The following is a 21348-nucleotide window of genomic DNA, read 5'->3' as shown; positions in this document are numbered from 1 at the left end:
ATTCCTTCTGGGCCTCTGGGTCAGAGAGTCTAGGGTATTTCATTTCTTTGGCAGAGATCAGCAGACCAGAAGGCCTACATGTACACTGGAAAGCCCCCCAACCAAGGAATCCCCGTATGACTTGAGGTCAACCATTTAACCACAGGCAACTGCCTCAGCTTCCTGTTTGGTCAAGAAGTGATAAGCAGTGAAACTTCATCTCCAGTGGCCAAAAGCCCTGGGAATTGTGCTGCTGTGCTGGGGCCTCTCTGCCTGGTGTGAAGCAAACAATAACGCTTTGTTGAGCCTGCCTGAAATGCCCATATGACGAATGATTGTTGAATGCTTGAGATTTATGGAGATAAAAATTACAAAATGTCTTAGCTTGATTTACATTGATGGAAAAAGCAAAAAAGATACCTATGAGGCAGTGCATTTTTAAGATGAAAATTAAACCATACATTAAACAGAAAATATTTAAAATGTCAGGCACAAGTTAATACAGTGGAAGTTAACTCTTTCTCCATCTGACAAAGAGAACTTTTTTCAAAATCGGACCAGGCTATTGGACACCCCGGATGGAGTGCTATGGTGCGATCTCAGCTCACTGCAACCTCCACCTCCCAGGTCCAAGTGATTCTCCTGTCTCAGCCTCCCGAATAGCTGCAATGACAGGCGCCCACCACCACGCCCGTCTAATTTTTTTGTATTTTTAGTAGAGACGGAGTCTCACTATGTTCGCCAGGCAGGTGCTGAACTCCTGACCTCAGATGATCCGCCTGCCTCAGCCTTCCAAAGGGCTGGGATTACAGGCATGAGTCACCGTGCCTGGCCAAGATGTCTTTCTAATCAGAGCTAAAATCCATCTCAGGTAGATGGGGGTTTGATAGGTGTCTAACCATTGTGGTCACCCTTATTCCTCATAAATTAGCTTGCCTTATTTATTTATTTATTTATTTTTTAAGACAGCGTGTCACTCTGTCACCCAGGCCCTTATTCCTCATAGTTAGCTGTATTTGTTTATTTATTTATTTATTTTTGAGACAGCGTATCACTCTGTCACCCAGGCTGAAGTGCAGTGGTGCAAACATCGCTCACTGCAATCTTAACCTCCTGGGCTCAAGCAATCCTCCCACCTCAGCCTCCCGAGTAGCTGGGACTATAGGCATGCACCACCATGCCCAACTAATTTTTGTATTTTTTTGTAGAGACAGGGTCTCACCATGTTGTCTAGGCTAAGTCTTGAACTCCTGACTTCAAGTGATCCACCTGTCTCGACCTCCCAAAGTACTGGAATTACAGGTGTGAGCCACCAAGCCTGGCCCATAGTTAGCTTTAAAAGAAAAAACTGGGCTGGGAGCAATGGCTTATGCCTATAATCCCAGCACTTTGGGAGGCGGAGGCAGGCGGATCACGAGGTCAGGAGTTTGAGACTAGCCTGGCCAATATGGTGAAACTCCGTCTCTACTAAAAATACAAAAATTAGCTGAGTGTGGTGGTGCATGCCTGTAACCCCAGCTACTTGAGAAGCTGAGGCAAGAGAATCACTTGAACTGGGGGGCGGAGATTGCAGTGAGCCAAGATGGCGCCACTGTACTCCAGCTTGGGTGACCAAGTGAGACTCCATCTCAAAAAAGAAAAAAGAAAAAACTGGCAAGGTTTCCTGAGTCAAAGCACAGCCCAGACCCAGCAGGCGCGCCTCAAGGTAGAAGAGGTTAAGCTGCTCTGAACAGGTAGATTCCCAGTATCTCTCTTTCCTTACCTGCATGTCCCTGTGGCTTCCAGAAGAGCCTAATTTGAGCCTGTTTGGGGATCAGTGTTTGCACAAATTCCTCCCCTCTCACTCCTGAATGAAAGGAGGAAAAGGGCTAGGCATGGTGACTCACGCCTGTAATCCCAGCGCTTTGGGAGGCTGAGATCGGCAGATCAATTGAGGTCAGGAGTTTGAGACCAGCCTGACCAACATGGTAAAACCACATGTCTAGTAAAAAAAAAAAAAGAAGAAGAAGAAGAAGAAAGAAGAAAGAAGAAAGAAGAAAGAAGAAAGAAGAAAGAAGAAGAAAGAAAAGCCAGGGATGGTGGCACACGATTGTAATCCTAGCTACTCAAGATGGGGAGGCATGAGAATTACTTGAACTCAGGAGGCAGATGTTGCAGTGAGCTGAGATCATGCCACTGCACTCCAGCCTGGATGACAGAACAAGACTGTTTAAAAAAAAAATAAAGAAAGGAAAAGGAACTTCATCACTTTGAGAAAAATAAAATGTCTTCAGAGCCTGTACCAGTTGTTTGAAAATGTAGTATGTCTGCTTGTGGGAAAAGAAGAACTTATTTACCACTTTCTCTGTATCTAGCACCCCACTACATCTTTTGCAGGCGTTATCTCACTGTGCATGGCTGAAGCTGTAGATACCATCATTACCTTCATTTTACAGCTACAGAAACTGAGGTATGGAAACATTAACTGGTCTAGTCACGAGGGATTCTGTGATGCCTGAGACATGTGACCTGCCCTTCAAGACCATAAGTGACAGACCAAGAATTTGATCCCATGTCCTGGTGGCTCCAGAGCCTGTGCCATTACCATTAGAGCAGTGGTTTCCTTTGGGGGGGGGGGGGGTTCTCTTGTCCCCAGGGGACATTTGGCAACATCTGGAAACATTTTTGGTTGTCACAACTAAGTGGGTGCTTTCCTTTCACAAGTTTGTCAGGAAGACAGGAACAGACAGACCCCAGAGAAGGAAAAGAAGGCTGAGAGTCGGCCGGACACAGTGGCTCACACCTGTAATCCTAGCACTTTGGGAGGCTAAGGCGGGCAGATCATTTGAGGCCAGAATTTCGAGACCAGCCTGGCCAACGTGCTGAAACCTCGTCTTTACTAAAAATACAAAAAAAATTGCCACGTGTGGTGGCAGGCACTGTAATCCCAGCTACTCAGGAGGCTGAAGCAGGAGAATCACTTGAACCTGGGAGGCAGAGGTTGCAGTGAGACAGATGGTGCCACTGCACTCCAGCCTAGGTGACAGAGTGAGACTCCGTCTTAAAAAAAAAAAAGAAAGCTGAGAATAGAGTGGGCCCCGAAATGATGAAAATCAATTGCAGGGGTGGAACCTATTAGAAATGCTCAGGCAAAAGAGCAGAGCGTACTGCAACAAAGGACAGCATCCACAATCAGGCCTGGCGTCGGGAAGTGGAGTCCTTGAGACATTTCACTAAAGGACAGATGGTCAGTGCTCCTTCATGTCCTGATACAGCCCACCTTTTTAGTACCGTCTGCCATTATGTCCCATCAAGCACACTGTGCTCCAACAAAGATGGCAGGAGGTCATACAACATTGCTTTAGGAGTTGGGGCTCTGGCCTCACACCTGTAATCCCAACATTTTGGGAGGCCAAGGCAGGAGGATCACTTGAGCCCAGGAGTTTGAGACCAACCTAGGCAACATAGGAAGACCCTTCTCTACAAAAACTAACAAAATTAGCTGGGTTTGGTGGCACACACTTGTGGTCCCAGCTCCTTGGCAGGCTGAGGTGGGAGGATTGTTTGAGCTCAGGAGATTGAGGCTGCAGTGAGCCATGATTGCACCATTGCACTCCAGCCTGGATGACAGAGCGAGACCCTGTCTCAAAAACAAACAAACAAACAAACAAAACAACAAAAACAAAAAGGAATGGGGGCTCTGCAGTCAGCTTTCAAGGTTTAAATCCTGGCTCCTTCCCTTTCCAGCTGCGGGACTTTGGACAAATTACTAAACCTCCCCAAACTTCAGTCTCCTAACCTTGGAAATGGGGACGATGAATTAAAAACTGTACCTGTGGCCAGGTGTGATGGCTCACACCTGTAGTCCCTACACTTGGGGAGGCCAAGGCAGGAGGATCACTTGAGGTCAGGAATTTGAGACCAACCTGGCCAACATGATGAAACCCCATTTCTACTAAAAATACAAAAATTAGCCGGGTGTGGTGGCACGCACCAGTAATCCCAGCTACTTGGGAGGCTGAGGCAGGAGAATCACTTGAACCCGGGAGGCGGAGGTTGCAGTGAGCTGAGATCGTGCCATTGCACTTCAGCCTGGTTGACAGAGCGAGACTCTGTCTAAAACAAAACAAAACAAAAACAAACCGAAAAAGCACCTGTGTCACAGGGTTTGTGCAGATGGAATAGAGAGATACTGCATTCAACTCAGAGCATGGCCCCATAGTGTGGTCACTGAAGATAATAGTAAACCAAAGGGACAAAGGTCACTCATCACTTCCACCTGCCATCTTCCCTTTCACCTTCCCCAAGCAGCAGGACAGATGATTTCTCTATGAAGCCCTTCTTGGCCCCTTTCTCTAAACTATGATAGTGCTTCACTTGCACCTCTCTTTTATATAATATAACAAACACTATATGCCTGCTGCCTGTGTTAATTCCTTTAAAATATGAACTCATTTATTCCTCACAAAAGTCCTTGGGGGAAGCACTAATATCATTTCAATTTTACAGATGAGAAAATGTGCAAAGTAACTTGCCCAAGGCTACGTACCTGCAGCTAGCAGAGCTGGTGTGTGAACTTCAGCTGTCCACACTCAACCATTATGATTCTTTCATGCCTCTTAAAATGCTGGATCTTGGACTAGGTTGTTTTTTTTTTTTTTTTTTTTGAGACGGAGTCTCGCTGTGTCGCCCGGGCTGGAGTGCAGTGGCCGGATCTCAGCTCACTGCAAGCTCCGCCTCCCGGGTTCACGCCATTCTCCTGCCTCAGCCTCCCGAGTAGCTGGGACTACAGGCGCCCGCCACCTCGCCCGGCTAATTTTTTGTATTTTTAGTAGAGACGGGGTTTCACCATGTTAGCCAGGATGGTCTCGATCTCCTGACCTCGTGATCTGCCCGTCTCGGCCTCCCAAAGTGCTGGGATTACAGGCTTGAGCCACCGCGCCCGGCCGGACTAGGTTTTTTAAATGATCTTATCAGTATTCCTCAGATACACACACAGTTCCTTGGCAGTAGGGTCTGAGTGATCCTCTCCAGTACATGTTTATTAATGATTCAAATCACATTGTTGGCTGGGCATGGTGGCTCACACCTCTAATCCCAGCACTTTGGGAGGCCAAGGTGAGAGGATCACTTGAGGTCAGGAGTTCAAGACCAGCCTGGCCAACATGGCAAAATCCCGTCTCTTATAAAAATATAAAAATTAGCTGGGTGTGGTTGTGGGCACCTGTAATCCCAGCTACTCAGGAGGCTGAGGCAAGAGACTCTCTTGAATCCAGGAGACAGAGGTTGCAGTGAGCCGAGATTACACCACTGCACTCCAGCCTGGGCAACATAGCAAGACTCTAAAAAAAAAAACCCATTGTTAATTGATGCAATTTTTATCCAATACCAGAGGGCTCTCTACCTGGAACCTAATAGGACAGGAAACAGATTACTCCAAAGGCTAAAATGGGCAGGAATGATGCAGGAAATCTCTCTAACTGAAGTCAGCGGCAGGTGAAGGAGGCTACATGGAAAACGGAAAGTAATGTTACCTTGAAGCAGCCAGGCACAGTGGCTCACACCTGTAATTCTAGCACTTTGGGAGGCCGAGGTGGGCTGATCATCTGAGGTCAGGAGACCAGCCTGACCAACATGGAGAACCCCTGTCTCCACTAAAAACACAAAATTAGCCAGGCATGGTGGCACATGCCTCTAATCCCAGCTACTCGGGAGGCTGAGGTAGGAGAATCACTTGAACCTGGGAGGCAGAGGTCGCAGTGAGCCGAGAACTGAGCCGAGCTGGGCAGCAAGAACAAAACTCCGTCTCAAAAAAAAAAAAAAAAAAAAAAAGAAAAGAAAAAAGAAAGAAAGAATTGCCTTCAGAGCCAATTATGAGGCCCTTAAGTAATGTTACCTTGAAGCCTAACCCTGCCTATAAGCTGGCACTAACTAATGCTTCTGAGCTTTAAAACTGAAACCAGGATGAGTGAGGTGAAATTCTGAGGGAACTCCACTCTGCTCTGTTGCTTTGACTTGCACCGAGCTTTACATTTTTACAGTGAAGTTTAGTTATGAGCCAAGCTGCCTGCATGCAGGGACTAAAAGACACACGCCTACAATAGGAGAGCAAGGGGCCCTCCAGCAAGGGGAAAGGAGAGGCGGGCAAAGGGCTGTGGGCATAACGAGAAGGCGACCCCTTGGCTTGGCTTTGCCCCCTCCCCACTCCCCTTTTGTTGACTTGAGCTACTGAAGCTCAAGTACTTAAAAACTGCAGGCTGTTGTAACGGTGGCTCATGCCTGTAAATCCCAGCACTTTGGGAGCCGGAGGATCACTTGAGCTCAGGAGTTCAAGGCCAGCCTGGGCAAGATAGCAAGACCTTGTTTCTACCAAAAAAAAATACCCTGTAGTATGAGGGAGAAGAGGAGACGATGAGGGTGTGGATGACGTCATCTCACGAGTCAGCTAGGGAAAAGGTGCTGAGGCTGAACTCCATCAGACACACATGCTGGGTGGTCAGTGGTATGAAAGTTCTGGGTTCTTGCCCTACCTCTCTACTTCTAGCCAGCGATGTGATTTTGGGAAGGTCTCTCCATCCCTTCATCTTTAGATCTATTAAATCACTGGAATAGCCTATAGTATATAATGTTTTTAGTCCCTATTTCTTCTACCTTTTTTTCTCTCTCTTCCCTTTTTTTTTTTTTTTTTTGAGACAGTGTTTTGCTATGTTGCCCAGGCTGGTCTCAAACCACTGGGCACAAAGTGATCCTCCTACCTTGGCCTTCCAAAGTGCTGCGATTACAGGCATGAGTCACCATGCCTGGCCTTTTTCTAATTTTTTTTAAAAAATTGAGGTGAAATTCCCCTAATATAAAATTAATTATTTTAAAGTTTACAATTCAGGGGTATTTAGTTAATTCATTATGTTACACCCACCTCTATCTAGTTCCAAAACATTTTCATCACCACAAAAGAACATTCTGTACCTATTAAACAGTCCCGGCTGGGTGCATTGGCTCACAACTGTAATCCCAGCACTGTGGGAGGCCAAGGCAGGTAGATCACTTGAGGTCAGGAGTTCGAGATCAGCCTGGCCAACATGGCGAAACTCCACCTCTACTAAAAAATACAAAAAAAAAAAAAAAAAAAAAAATTAGCTGGGCATAGCAGTCACACCTGTAGTCCCAGCTACTCAGGAGACAGAGGCAGGAGGATCGCTTGAATTTGGGAGGCAGAGGCTGCAGTGAGCTGACATCGCACCACTGTACTCCATCCTGGGCAACAGGGGGAGACTCAAAAATAAATAAATAAAATAAAACAGGGGGAGTCTCAAAAATAAATAAATAAAATAAAAAATAAATAAATAGTCCCCATCCCAGCTCCTCCCAGTCCCTAACAATTGCTGATTTGCTTTCTGTCCCTTTGGAATTACCTATTTTAGATGTTTCATATAAAAGGAAACATACACTGTTTGTTCTTTTGCGTCTGGCTTCTTGCACTTGGCTAACGTTTTCAGAGTTCATCTATGCTGCAGCATGTATCAGTACTTCATTCCTTTCATGGATGAATAATATTCCATTGTGAACTACAGTACGGTCTTTTTGTTTGTTTTGTTTTTTAAGATGGAGTTTTGTGCTTGTTGCCAAGGCTGGAGTGCAGTAGTTTAATCTCGGCTCACTACAACCTTTGCCTCCCAGGTTCAAGTGATTCTCCTGCCTCAGTCTCCCAAGTAGCTGAGATTACAGGCATGCGCCACCATGCCCGGCTAATTTTGCAATTTTTAGTAGAGACGGGGTTTCACCATGCTGGTCAGGCCGGTCTTGCATTCCTGACCTCAGGTGATCTGCTCACTTCAACTTCCCAAAGTGCTGGGATTACAGGTGTGAGCTACTGCCCCCGGCATACAGTACGATTTTGAGCTCTAAAATGATAATCTTCTTTTATTTTCAATCATCTGCTTAACACAGACATAATTAAAACCAATTAAACAAACACAAGGAAGGTGTGAGGTCAAACAGTCGAAACACGTGCATCCCCACACATTCAAGGCAGTCCTTTCCACATCTGGGGACTGGTACCCAGGGTGGCACCTCGTGATACCTGAGATGATTTTAGAGAATACACTGGGCGGCCGGGCGTGGTGGCTCACGCCTGTAATCCCAGCACTCTGGGAGGCCGAGGTGCGTGGATCACCTGAGGTAAGAAGTTCAAGAACAGCCTAGCCAACATGGTGAAACCCTGTCTCTACAAAAATACAAAAAAAAATTAGTGGGGTGTGTTGGTGCACGGCCGTAATCCCAGCTACTCGAGAGACTGAGCCAGGAGAATGGCTCAAACAGGGGAGGTGGAGGTTGCAGTGAGCCGAGATTGTGCCAGTGCACTCTAGCCTGGGCGACAGAGTGAGACTCTGTCTCAAAAAAGAAAAGGAAAAAAAAAAGGCCGGGCGCGGTGGCTCACACCTGTAATCCCAGCACTTTGGGAGGCCGAAGCGGGTGGATCACAAGGTCAGGAGATCAAGACCATCCTGGCTAACATGGTGAAACCCTGTCTCTACTAAAAATACAAAAAAATTAGCCGGGTGTAGTGGCGGGCGCCTGTAGTCTCACCTACTCGGGAGGCTGAGGCAGGAGAATGGCGTGAACCCGGGAGGCGGAGCTTGCAGTGAGCCAAGATCACGCCACTGCACTCCAGCCTGGGCGGACAGAGCGAGACTCTGTCTCAAAAAAAAAAAAAGGGAAAAAAAGGGAAACCAATGTAAAGAAAATAGTAAGTGATATTTGGTGATAAGAAGACTTGAGAAGCTAAGTTGGTAATGGAATGACTAGTGATTGGAAAATACCAACTCAGACCAGGTGCAGTAGCTCAGGCCTGTAATCCCAGCACTTTGGGAGGCCGAGGTGGGTGGATCACTTGAGGTCAGGAGTTTGAGACCAGCCTGGCCAACATGGTGAAACCCCATCTCTACTGAAAACACAAAAACTTAACTGGGCGTGGTGGCAGGTGCCTGTAATTCCAGCTGCTCAGGAATCCCAGCGACTCATGAAGCTGAGGCAGGAGAATCGCTTGAACCCAGGAGGCAGAGGCTGCAGTGAGCCAAGATCACGCCACTGCACTCCAGCCTGGGCGAACAGAGCGAGACCCTGTCTCAAAAAAAAAAAAAAAAAAAAAAAGAAAGAAAGAAAATAAAAGAAAAAAGAAAATGCCAGCTCCAAGATTGCAATTTGTCACACTTACTGTAAGGCCACCGTGTGCTTTTTATCTATGTTTGATGTGGTTGCTTCAAAGTACCACGCTCACCACTGAACACTTTCGCTTTACTAATTGACAAAAAACAAATTTTAAATTTGTCCCAATTTTCCCAATTTTGGGAAGAGAGGCCAAATGGAAGACCACACACAATTCCAACGGTTTTCAGGCCAGCAAAGCCTTGATGTGTCTAGCCCACTTAGCTTATTAACGGACTAAAACTGCATTTGTAATTAATTCCATTTCATACAGAAGCCAGAAGTCTCTCTCTACCTGAGGCTGAAATAAGAAAGGGATCCTGTCACAGAAATAGTAGACACAGTAATCCACACAAGGTTAACAAAACAGTGGGAAATACAGAAAAAAATACCTAATTCCCCGCCTGGATTCGTTCTTTTTAGGTTGGGGCGACAGTAGGAAAACCACGTGTCACTTGCCCAAGCATTCAACCCTAAAGGGACTTTCTCCCTCAGGGTCCCCAGGAGGCAGGGAGGCGGGGGCTCCTCCAGCCCAGTCCCCTCCTCCGGCCCCGCCCCCTCCCTGCCCGCAGAGGCCCTGCCCACCACACCGTAGGCCCCGCCCCTGCGTCGCTGCCCACCCCGCGGCGCCCGAGTGCACTGAAGATGGCGGCTGCTGTAGGAAGGTTGCTCCGAGCGTCGGTGAGTGGCTGTCGGCTGGGGACAGGTGCGGAGACACTGGTGGCTTCGGGAACGTGCTTCCCAGGCAGGATCCCGCGCTTCTGGGCATGAGGGCCATTTGCCCTTCTTGGAGGGTTTCCGCGGGTAACGGACCCAGAGGCCTTCCCCGGGGAAGATTCCATGCGCCTGCGCAGAACCGCCCTTCTCAGTCCTTCCTCGCGGTCTCTTCCCCGAGTCCCTCCTCGTTCGGCGTCCGGGGTCCCCAGGCCCATCTCCACTTAAGGTCCTGACCCTGCTTCTGCCACCGACCCTGTGACCTTGGGCAAGCACCTTCGCCTTTCTCAGCATGTGTACTTAAGATGGAAAGAATGATGCCTACATCAAGGCGTTGCTATGAACAGCTCCTTAAATACTGGATAAAAACGCGCAAAGTGCTGAACAAATCACAAAGGCGTTCCCTCCCAATCCCGCTCCCGCGTGTTTCTGCTGCTGTTTCCTGCTTAACTGTGGGCAGTGCGTCGTGCTCTTGTGGTACACGGCTTTCTCTGGTGGGGTTCAACACACTCCCTTTCGTTCTCCTGAGTCATTTTGAACATTAAAGTTGAGCAAACCGGCAGAGTGCGGTGGCTCATGCCTGTAATCCCAGCACTGTGGGAGGCCGAGGCGGGCAGATCACTTGAGCCCAGGAGTTTGAGACCAGTCTGGACAATAATAGTGAGACCTTGTCTCTACAGAAAAAAAAAAAAAAAAAAAAGACGGGCGTGGTGGTCAGTGCTCCTGGGGAGGCTAAGGTGGGAGGATCTTGGAGCCCAGGAGGTCGAGACTGCAGTGAGCCCAGATCGCGCCGCTGCACTCTAGCCTGGGTGAAAGAACGAGACTGTTTCAAAAAAAAAAAAAAAAAAAAAAAAAGTTGAGTAAACATTTCCCTTGAGCCTTTTCCAGACTCCCAGAGACTGAACTTGGCTCTACTTGTTTACTGGTCGCTGGTGCTGGAGGGGCCTTGTTTTTTTCTGAGGAAAACCTTGACATGGTAGAACATACTCAGCAGATAGTGCTGGGAAAGTCCTGCCCAAGTCCCGTGGCTTTTGAACCCTGTGTTGCTTTTAAGCGCATGGAGTTTGATTTTTTTTTTTTTTTTTTTTTTTTTGAGACGGAGTATTGCTCTGTCGTCCTGGTTAGAGTGCAGTGGCGCGATCTCGGCTCACTGCAACCTCCGCCTCACAGGTTCAAGCAATTCTGCCTCAGCCTCCCAAGCAGCTGGGATTACAGGTGCCCACCACGGCGCCTGGCTAATTTTCCTATTTTTGGTAGAGATGGGGTTTCACCATCTTGGCCAGGCTGGTCTTGAACTCCTGACCTCATGATCCACCCGCCTTGGCCTCCCGAAGTGCTGGGATTACAGGCGTGAGCCACGGCGCCCAGCCGGTCTTTGTTTTCTTATAGTTCCCCTCTACCTTCCAGTCTCCTGGGAGAAGGAAGCAGAAGGGAGTGTTAAGAATGTGCAGACCCAATCCATGCTCTTAGAGTTTGGGGTTTGCTGTTTGGTTCACAGGAACAGGGACAGCTGAAACCACCCTTGACATGATGCCCTTTCAGCCTTCAGTCACCAGTACAGAAAAACTTTCTAATAAAAAGTTTCTCTTTCCAGGTTGCCCGACATGTGAGTGCCATTCCTTGGGGCATTTCTGCCACTGCAGCCCTCAGGCCTGCTGCATGTGGAAGAACGAGCTTGACAAACTTACTGTGTTCTGGTTCCAGTCAAGCAAAATTATTCAGCACCAGTAAGTGTTATGTCATGTCTTGGCTGGAGCCAGGTAAAGGAAAAATGAACCATGGTCTTTGGACAGCGGCTCTGAACCCTGGCCATATGTTACACTCACCTGGGAGCTTTCAGAAACACAGCACTGCCCCAGTCCCACCCTAGACAAATTAAGTCAGTCTCTGGGGTGAGACCAGGACATGCTGCGTGATTCTAGTGTGCAGCCAGGGTTGAGAATCACTGAGGCAAACTGCCCTTGTCACATTTCCATGTTGATTGCCAGAGCTGCTAATCCACTGTGTTCAGGAGGGGGTTACTGGGAGCTCAGATGCCTTCTGGATCTACTGTCTGAAGAGCTGTGAGTGGTGGGCAGCCTCTGGAGACCTGAGAGGGCAGCTGCTCTAAGATTCAAACCTGTGTACTGGCCCCAGTTGGCCACTTAGGAACCAGACCTGTCTGATGGTATCTTCTGTAATCTGAGTGAAATTTAGCTGTTTCTTGAGATTTACATTCCCTTTTCTAGAATATGGGCTTTGTTAAGATCAGCCTCAGATAATGAGTGGTATTTGAAAATATCTTGTCTGGATTTGACTAGCCTTTGAAAAAGCACGTATTTAATATGTAATGGTTTGGGAGCATATATATTTTAGTAAAGCCTTTGTAGGCTAAATATTCTGAGAGGTTTTGCAATTTTACTACCCTGCAGCTTTAAAATATTTCTAGTAGTGATGTGATACCACAGGCTTAAAATTTACTCCACTGGTTTCAAATCCCCATCCCCAGCAGCTCCTCCTTTTTCTGTTCGTGGCAGTCTCAGGCATTTTGACATTGGAACTACTCTGTCCCTCATTCCCAGGTAGAAGCAAGTCCTTTTCAGTTTTGACACTTCTCTTGCATCCATTCCTTTCTGTTCTTTCTGCCCCATCCGTACCCTCAGTATGCGTAAGATCACTGAAATCGAGGCTGGGCGCGGTGGCTCACACCTGTAATCCCAGCACTTTGAGAGGCCAAGGCAGGTGAATCACTTGAGGTCAGGAGTTCAAGACCATCTTGGCCAACATGGTGAAATCCCATCTGTACTAAAAATACTAAAAAGTTAGCCGGGTAGGTTGTGTGCTCCTGGAATCACAGCTACTCGGGAGGCTGAGGCAGGGAGGCAAAGGTTGCAGTGAGCCGAGACTGTGTCACTGCACTCCAGCCTAGGTGACAGAGCGAGACTCTTGTCTCAAAAAAAAAAAAAAATCACTGAAACCACCTCCTAACATGTCTCTCCCTTTCTCCTGCTCCTCTTTCCCTCCTGCCAGACTAATCTTTCTAAAAACCGCCATCTCAACCAGGCGCAGTGGCTCACGCTTGTAATCCCAGCACTTTGGGAGGCCAAGGCAGGCAGATCACGAGGTCAGGAGATTGAGACCATCCTGGCTAACACGGTGAAACCCCCTCTCTACTAAAATTACAAAAAATTAGCCGGGTGTGGTGGCAGGCGCCTGTAGTCCCAGCTACTCAGGAGGCTGAGGCAGGAGAATGGCATGAACCCAGGAGGTAGAGCTTGCAGTGAGCCAAGATCACACCACTGCACTCCAGCCTGGGCAACAGAGCAAGACTCTGCCCTTGAGTCTTTATCTTTTCTGTTAAGAAGACCCAGCAGGCCGGGCGCGGTGGCTCAAGCCTGTAATCCCAGCACTTTGGGAGGCCGAGACAGGCGGATCACGAGGTCAGGAGATTGACACCATCCTGGCTAACACGGTGAAACCCCGTCTCTACTAAAAAAATACAAAAAAAAAAAAAAAAAAAAACTAGCCAGGCGAGGTGGCGGGCGCCTGTAGTCCCAGCTACTCCGGAGGTTGAGGCAGGAGAATGGCGTAAACCCGGGAGTCAGAGCTTGCAGTGAGCTGAGAACCGGCCACTGCACTCCAGCCCGGGCGACAGAGCGAGACTCCGTCTCAAAAAAAAAAAAAAAATTAAAATTAAAATTAAAAAAAAAAAAAAAAGAAGACCCAGCAGCCTAGTATTTAAGTATTTAAGGATTCTTGCAACATGGCCTTCAACCATTCCTGCCTGCTGCCTCCTCTTCACTCCGTACCCTTAGACACTCTCTGTTCTCATTAGACTGTGCCACAGGCTGCTCCAACACATGCCCTGTCTTCCTGCTATTTCCTCCATGCTATCTGCCCCATCCCATCTAGACTTGACAAAATCTGAACCATATTTAAAATCCATCTCTAGTCTCATGTCTTCTTTAATTCTATCCCTACCATCTTTGTCTTCCTTTTTTTAAGTTTCCAAGCACTTGAAGTTGAATTTGTGCACAATCTAAAACTATAGAAGGAGAAATTACAGTCGACCCTCTGTATCTGGGTTCTGCATCTGTGGTTGGTTGAATCGAAATTATTGGGAGGGAAAAATGGATGGTTGTGTCTATACTGAACAAAAAGACTTTTTTCTTGTCATTTCCTAAACAATACAGCTTAACAACTATTTCCATAGCGTTTACGTTGTATTAGGTATTATGAGTAATCTAGAGATGATTTAAGTATAATGGAGGGTGTGTGTAGATTATATGCAAATCACCATTTTATGTAGGAGACTTGAGCGTCTGTGGGTTTTGATATCCTAGAACCAATCCCCCACAGGTGGCAAAGGATGACTGAAGCGAATGTTTTGATTTATACTACTAATTGTCATGAGAAGTTTAAATAAAATCATCAGTGCTTGACATAGCAAATGATGAACTACATATGAGTGTGGGTTTTTTTCAGGTTCCTCATACCATGCACCTGCTGTCACCCAGCATGCGCCCTATTTTAAGGGTACAGCCGTTGTCAATGGAGAGTTCAAAGACCTAAGCCTTGATGACTTTAAGGGGAAATATTTGGTGCTTTTCTTCTATCCTTTGGATTTGTAAGTGTAATTTCTATGATGCTTTCATGTCATTCTGAGAGCAAGCACATATCCTGTTCCCGCACTGAATTGTCTACCCCTAGATACTCTTGTGAAAGGAAGGATTCTGTCTGACCCTTTATCACCCCTGGCCTTGTTGATTACAGCTGGGATCTGTAGCTGGTTTACAAGTGATAAACTTCAGGGGTGGGATGGTATGACCCTGTGCTCTGGAGTAGTGCTTCCCTAAGCCAGTGTATGAAAGTTTTCACTGGTCTGGGAAAAATGAGAAAAGTAGGCATAATGATTTTTTTTCAAAAAGCAACTTTATTGAACTGTAATTTTTTTTCTTAAAATGTATGTTCCCTTTCCCCATTTTTTGATACAATTCCTAAAATAAAAAGGTGAGGGGAGGTAATAGTACTTTTGCCAGCGCAACACTATAGTCCAGTGAGGACAGTTAACCATTTTGCCTTTTTTACCCTTAGCAAGTTGAACTAGTTGCTAGACTACTAGTTGTTAAAATCCTTGCTTTTGAATTATTTAATGAGAATGTCTGTCCTTTTTTTCCAGCACCTTTGTGTGTCCTACAGAAATTGTTGCTTTTAGTGACAAAGCTAACGAATTTCACGATGTGAACTGTGAAGTTGTTGCAGTCTCAGTGGATTCCCACTTTAGCCATCTTGCCTGGATAAATACGCCAAGAAAGGTATCGCATTGCACCCCTAACTTTTGCTCTTACGAACTTGCTTGGAAGAATCTAAATTTCTAGCTATGCTGCTAGACTATCAAGATTAAATTACTCAAGGGTTTTTGTTTGTTTGTTTGTTTGTTTTTTTGAGACAGAGTCTCGCTCTGTTGCCCAGGCTGGAGTGCTGTAGTGCGATCTTAGCTCACAGCAACCTCCGTCTCCCGGGTTTGTGCCATTCTCCTGCCTCAGCCTCTCGAGTAGCTGGGACTACAGGCGTCTGCTACCATGCCCGGCTAATTTTTTTGTTTGTTTTTAGTAGAGATGGGGGTTTCACCATGTTAGCCAGGATGGTCTTGATCTCCTGACCTCATGATCTGCCTGCCTCGGCCTCCCAAAGTGCTGGGATTACAGGTGTGAGCCACTACGCCCGGCCAATTAAATAAAGAATTAGAAAAAGCACTTGTAGTCCCAGCTACTCAGGCGGCTGGGGTAGGATGATTGCATGAGCCCAGGAGTTTAAGGCTGCTGTGAGCTATGATCACGTCACTGCATTCCAGCCTGGTGACAGCGAGACTCTGTGTCTAAAAAAAAAAAAAGCAATTTGAAAAGGCCTATAGTATTAGCCAGGTTTAAATCTTCCTTATGCTCCTTTCTAGCTGTGACCTGGAACAAGTTACTTAACTTTTTTGTGCCTCAGTTTCCTCATTTTCATGATACCTACTCCTGGGTGGTTTCGAGGAGGCAGTAAGTTAATAGCAGTGCTTGGCCCATTGTTCAATTACTGTTTCCTGTTGCCATTACCGTTGGTCTCAGACAGTGTGGTACACAGTCAGGAATGCGGCGAGGCTGCGCTGTCTAACAGTCGTGTTTGCGTTTTGATTAGAATGGTGGTTTGGGCCACATGAACATCGCACTCTTGTCAGATTTAACTAAGCAGATTTCCCGAGACTACGGTGTGCTGTTAGAAGGTCCTGGTCTTGCGCTAAGGTAAGATCCTGTTTCTGATGAACTTAAGATTATTTTTCATGTTTAGTATCAATTCTACTTCTTAGGGGATTTATGTAGACCTTGGTAAAGCATTTTTAAAACCAGAAGATGCTGGCTGGGCATGGTGGCTCATGCCTGTCACCCTAGCACTTCGGGAGGCCAAGGTGGGAAGGTCACTTGAGTTCAGAAGTTCAAGACCAGCCTGAGCAACATAGTGAGACCTCGTCCCTATTATATTTAAAAAAGTTAAAATTCATCATAATCAAAAAATCCTTAATTTTAGTCTTTCATAAGCACTGATAAATGCCTCTTCCAAGGGTTGGCGGCCTCTCAGAAATGCTGAGACATGCGTGTCCCCTCCACCACCTTGGGTCTGTTTCTGAAGAAGGCTATCTGCGTCTTGAGGCCACACTGCTCCATACTCCCTAACTATGTGGGAGCCACTTCCATGGGGACACAACACCTGACAGTGAAGCCATCAGACTCTTTGCAGAAGGGGAGACTAGCAGGGTAAGAGGTAGTCTCTTGGAATGGTGACCATTTTCAGCCCTGGAACCAAACAGTCCTGGGTTTGATTTTTTTTTTTTTTTTTTTGAGACGGAGTCTCGCTCTGTTGCCCAGGCTGGAGTGCAGTGGCCGGATCTCAGCTCACTGCAAGCTCCGCCTCCCGGGTTTACGCCATTCTCTCGCCTCAGCCTCCCGAGTAGCTGGGACTACAGGCGCCTGCCACCACGCCCGGCTAGTTTTTTGTATTTTTTTAGTAGAGACGGGGTTTCACTGTGTTAGCCAGGATGGTGTCAATCTCCTGACCTCGTGATCCGCCCGTCTCGGCCTCCCAAAGTGCTGGGATTACAGGCTTGAGCCACCACGCCCGGCCAAACTCAGCTACTTCTAATAGCTGTGTGACTTTGGGCAAGTGATTTGATTTAACCTTGTTGAGCCCCAACTTCTCCATGACTAAAATGAGGAGGTACCTCACAGGTGGGTGTGAGGATTAAGTAAGTGACACAGCTAGAGTTCTTAGCATAGTTACTGGCAGCAGCTGTTAGGATTTCTGCCCCAGAATGTCATTTCTATCTGTATTCAGTCCCTTATTAAACCTTTATTCCTTTGAGTGTGAAAAGCTTTCAGTCCTCAGCAGCTCCACATTCAAACATAACCTTCCTGGGAGGGATGAGAACTTGGGCCTTAGAACTGGCATCTTGAAGTCTGCTGAGAATAGGAGTGAAGGAGGGATTGGGCAGAACTTGACCTCCAGGAAGGAAGAGAAGGCCCTCCTTTTGATGTGCTGTGCCCCAGTTTTGCTGGGGGCTGGTCAGCTTAAAGCCCCTTCACCTGCCTCTCTTGCAGGTGATCTCTGGCCTGCTTTCTTGGGTTACACCTTGGATTTTAGTGCTGGGTGGCATCTTAGAGTTTGGGCCTTTTTCTCTCTCTCTCTTTTTTTTTTTTTCTCTTTTCGAGATGGAGTCTTGCTGTGTTGCCCAGGCTGGAGTGCAGTGGCGTGATACCGGCTCACTGCAACCTCTGCCTCCTAGGTTCAAGCAGTTCTCCTGCCTCAACCTCTCGAGTAGCTGGGATTACAGGCACGCGCCACCACACCTGGCCAGTTTTTGTGTTCTTAGTAGAGATGAGTTTCACTATGTTGGCCAGGCTGGTCTCGAACTCTTGACTTTGTGATCTGCCTGCCTCGGCCTCTCAAAGTGCTGGGATTACAGGCATGAGCCACTGCACCTGGTGGGCCTGTTTGTTTAACTGTAAAGAGATTATCAAAAGAATGCCTAGGTCTTTCAGAATTGGCAATGGCCAGAGAAAGGGTACTGGCTATTTTTCTTCTACGGTCCCCTTCCCTATGAAAACTCACTAATTTTGCAGTTACTTCCGTACCCATTTTAATATCGAGATTAACAAGAGATAGAAGCTGAGTCTGGCTTATAAGACTTTCGGGAGTCTGTGGCGCTGCTCTGTCCCAGCTCTGCCTCTGCTTCTATTGGTGGACTTCAGCTGGCTGCACTCTCTGGGAACAGTTTCACCTGAAATTCCAGGCCCCTAGCGCCAGACCGAGGGTGGGAGAAGCACCTTTTTACCCTGAGTTTTCTCTAACCTGCCTTTTCCATGAGTGATTGATACCTGGAATTTCCACATCCTTTTAAGACAGACTGTTAAAATCTGTAGGTTAAATAACTGGACACAGTGACACACCTATAGTCACAGCTACTTGGGAGTCTGAGGTGGGAGGATCAGTTGAGCTAGAAGTTCGAGGGTGCAGCCTGCTGTGATCACACCTGAGAATAGCACTGCACTCCAGCATGGGCAATATAGTGAGACCCTGTATTTAAACTAAACAACCAAAAAAACTTCTGGGCTAAACATATCTGCATCTGTCGCAGTAACACCAACACAGAAGATAAACACAGACCACTGTGGTCGCGTGGTTCATCTCATTACATGCTGCTACGTGACTAAAAGTGATTGGCATGGTTTTCTGTTTTGCATAAACTTACAGCCTGTACATTCTTTCTACAAAGATTTTTCCCATGGGATTTCCCCCCATTTACCCAAGAATTCATTCATAATAAACAGTTGTTGAATCCAGATAAAATACGTATCTGTCTCTTCCCATTTGCCTATCAATTTCTTGCCAAGATGTGATACAGTAGCTCAAAGAATGCTTGCCACGTCACTAATAGTCTTCGCTCTCTCTAGTCAGTGACTTTCCGACACTGTGACATTCAGGGCACTGTGTGAGTTTGTAAATGTGACCATACTGCAAGCTTTTTATGGTGACTTGGTTCAGTACTGCCTTTGTTAAAGCATCTGTCGTCAGTAAGAGATGATAAACTTTTTGCACAACAGTGAAAACCCTACCTTTAAGCATATGATTATGCTTAATAAATATTTTATTAAAAGAATTAAAGACCTAAAGGGGAAGAAGTTAGACTGTTTTAGTTCTGGTACTGTTGAGGCACTGATGAGGATAAATGATCATGCAGAGGTCTCTTCATCATTGACCCCAATGGAGTCATCAAGCACTTGAGCGTCAACGATCTCCCAGTGGGCCGAAGCGTGGAAGAAACCCTCCGCTTGGTGAAGGCGTTCCAGTATGTAGAAACCCATGGAGAAGTCTGCCCAGCGGACTGGACACCGGATTCTCCTACGGTAGGTTTTTTTCCCCAAAAGCAGTGAGGTCCGTGTTCTCTCAGCCTCGAGAGCTATTGACCTGAAGTATCCACAAAAGGGAGCAAGCGTGCAGATGATGTACAAATAGGTGAAGCTGCTATGGGATAGAGGGGGTGGGGTGGGGAGCCAGGAACCAATTATCAGAGACAAGCAGACCTTTTTTTTTTTTTTTTTTGAGACAGAGTCTTGCTCTGTCGCCCAGGCTGGAGTGCAGTGGCATGATCTCGGCTCGCTGCAAGCTCCGCCTCCTTTGTACACGCCATTCTCCTGCCTCAGCCTCCTGAGTAGCTGGGACTACAGGCTCCTGCCACCACACCTGGCTCATTTTTTGTATTTTACTAGAGACGGGGTTTCACTGTGTTAGCCAGGATGGTCTCGATTTCCTGACCTCGTGATCCACCTGCCTCAGCCTCCCAAAGTGCTGGGATTATAGGTGTGAGCCACCGCGCCTAGCCTTGAGACAGGCAGGCCTTAATGAAACTTTGATCTTTGTGTTTTAAAGGAAATCTTTAAAAGTTTAAAGAACTTTAGGTTAAAAATTGGGGGATTGCCACTCAGTTTTCGGCATATTTACCATATTATTATGGTAAAGTCACAGTTACCTAATTAAGCTTTTGTATTTTCAGATCAAGCCAAATCCAGCTGCTTCCAAAGAGTACTTTCAGAAGGTAAATCAGTAGATCGCCCATGTGTATCTGCACCTTCTCACCCCAGAGAAGAACCACAGTTGAAACCTGCTTTTATCATTTTAAAGATAGTTATTTGTAGAAGGCAAGGAACCAATTATGCTTGTATTCATAAATATTACTCTGAATGTTTTGTTTTTGTAATTCTGGCTAAGACCTTTTAAACATGGTAGTTGCTAGTACAAGGAATCCTTGTACAGAACATAATTTGCCTATATAGAAAGTGATTCTTAGATCATGTCTTCAGTGGAAACACTCTTGTCTTAGCCTTACTTGAATCTTGCCTATAACAAAGTAGAGCAACATGCATTGAAAGCATCTGATCAAGGGTCCTGAAATTTTCATCTTGAATGTCTTTGTATTAAACTGAATTTTCTTTTAAGCTAACAAAGATCACCATTTTCAATTAGCCGTCTAACTCTTGCAATGAATGTTTATGTGATTGAAGCAAATGTGAATCATATTATTTTAAAAAGTGGCAGAGTGACTTAACTGATCATGCATGATCCCTCATCCCTGAAATTGATAGTTTATGTAGTCATTTTACTTATTTTATTCACTAGCTAACTTTGTCTATGTATATTTCTAGATATTGATTAGTGTAATTGATTATAAAGGATATTTATTGACTTCAGGGATTGCATTTTGAAATTACAATTATTTTCTTTGCTGAAGTACTCATTGTAAAACATAAAATAAACATATTTTAAAATATTTGCATTTTACTACCATTAACTGTTGGGTCGGCCGGGCGCGGTGGCTCAAGCCTGTAATCCCAGCACTTTGGGAGGCTGAGACGGGCGGATCACGAGGTCAGGAGATTGAGACCATCCTGGCTAACACTGTGAAACCCCGTCTCTACTAAAAAATACAAAAAACTAGCCGGGCGAGGTGGCGGGCGCCTGTAGTCCCAGCTACTCGGGAGGCTGAGGCAGGAGAATGTCGTGAACCCGGAAGGCGGAGCTTGCAGTGAGCTGAGATCCGGCCACTGCACTCCAGCCCGGGCGACAGAGCGAGACTCCGTCTCAAAAAAAAAAAAAAACTGTTGGGTCAGCTTATTCTGGGCTCTCCTTTCCTTCTCAGATTACTTCAACAAATATTTAGTGAGCATTTACCTCAGGGGCCACAAAGAGAATAAGATGCTGGTTCCACACTCAAGGAACTCGGTTTAGGGGCAAGACAGATAGGGAAACATTTACTCATTGTTTCAGTAAATCCTTGAGTGCCTACCCTGCACCAGGTGCTGTTTTCAAGGCACATGAGGGAACAAAGGACAAACCCCTGCTTTTAAGCTCTTACGTTCTACAGGGGAAACACAATACATGTAGTAAAAGTAGAGTGATTGG

The 21348-nt window shown here is 46.4% G+C and overlaps 1 protein-coding gene across 1 annotated transcript; it reads left to right on the top strand.

Annotated features, from left to right (window-relative positions):
• Positions 1 to 9738: 9738 nt before the first annotated feature.
• PRDX3 (peroxiredoxin 3) lies at positions 9739 to 20733 on the top strand. The gene is made up of 7 exons (XM_010375974.1): positions 9739 to 9843; positions 11471 to 11603; positions 14341 to 14482; positions 15035 to 15170; positions 16036 to 16139; positions 19130 to 19295; positions 19943 to 20733. The coding sequence occupies exons 1-7, from the start codon at positions 9808 to 9810 to the stop codon at positions 19994 to 19996; spliced, it is 771 nt and encodes a 256-aa protein (XP_010374276.1). The 5' UTR covers positions 9739 to 9807; the 3' UTR covers positions 19997 to 20733.
• The last annotated feature ends 615 nt before the right edge of the window (positions 20734 to 21348 follow it).

This window comes from Rhinopithecus roxellana, chromosome 11 (genome assembly GCF_007565055.1).
Source record: "Rhinopithecus roxellana isolate Shanxi Qingling chromosome 11, ASM756505v1, whole genome shotgun sequence".
NCBI classification, from domain to species: domain Eukaryota; kingdom Metazoa; phylum Chordata; class Mammalia; order Primates; family Cercopithecidae; genus Rhinopithecus; species Rhinopithecus roxellana.
Note: the sequence above shows the minus strand (reverse complement) of the source record. Positions and strands in the feature narration are given on the sequence as shown.

What these genes read in the sequence shown, in the direction of transcription:
- PRDX3 (XM_010375974.1), top strand. Translation starts at nt 9,808, where the DNA reads ATGGCGGCTGCTGTAGGAAGGTTGCTCCGAGCGTCG. An exon ending in GAAGGTTGCTCCGAGCGTCG is followed by an intron (nt 9,844 to 11,470) that starts GTGAGTGGCTGT and finishes TTCTCTTTCCAG; the next exon opens with GTTGCCCGACATGTGAGTGC. An exon ending in GGACACCGGATTCTCCTACG is followed by an intron (nt 19,296 to 19,942) that starts GTAGGTTTTTTT and finishes TTGTATTTTCAG; the next exon opens with ATCAAGCCAAATCCAGCTGC.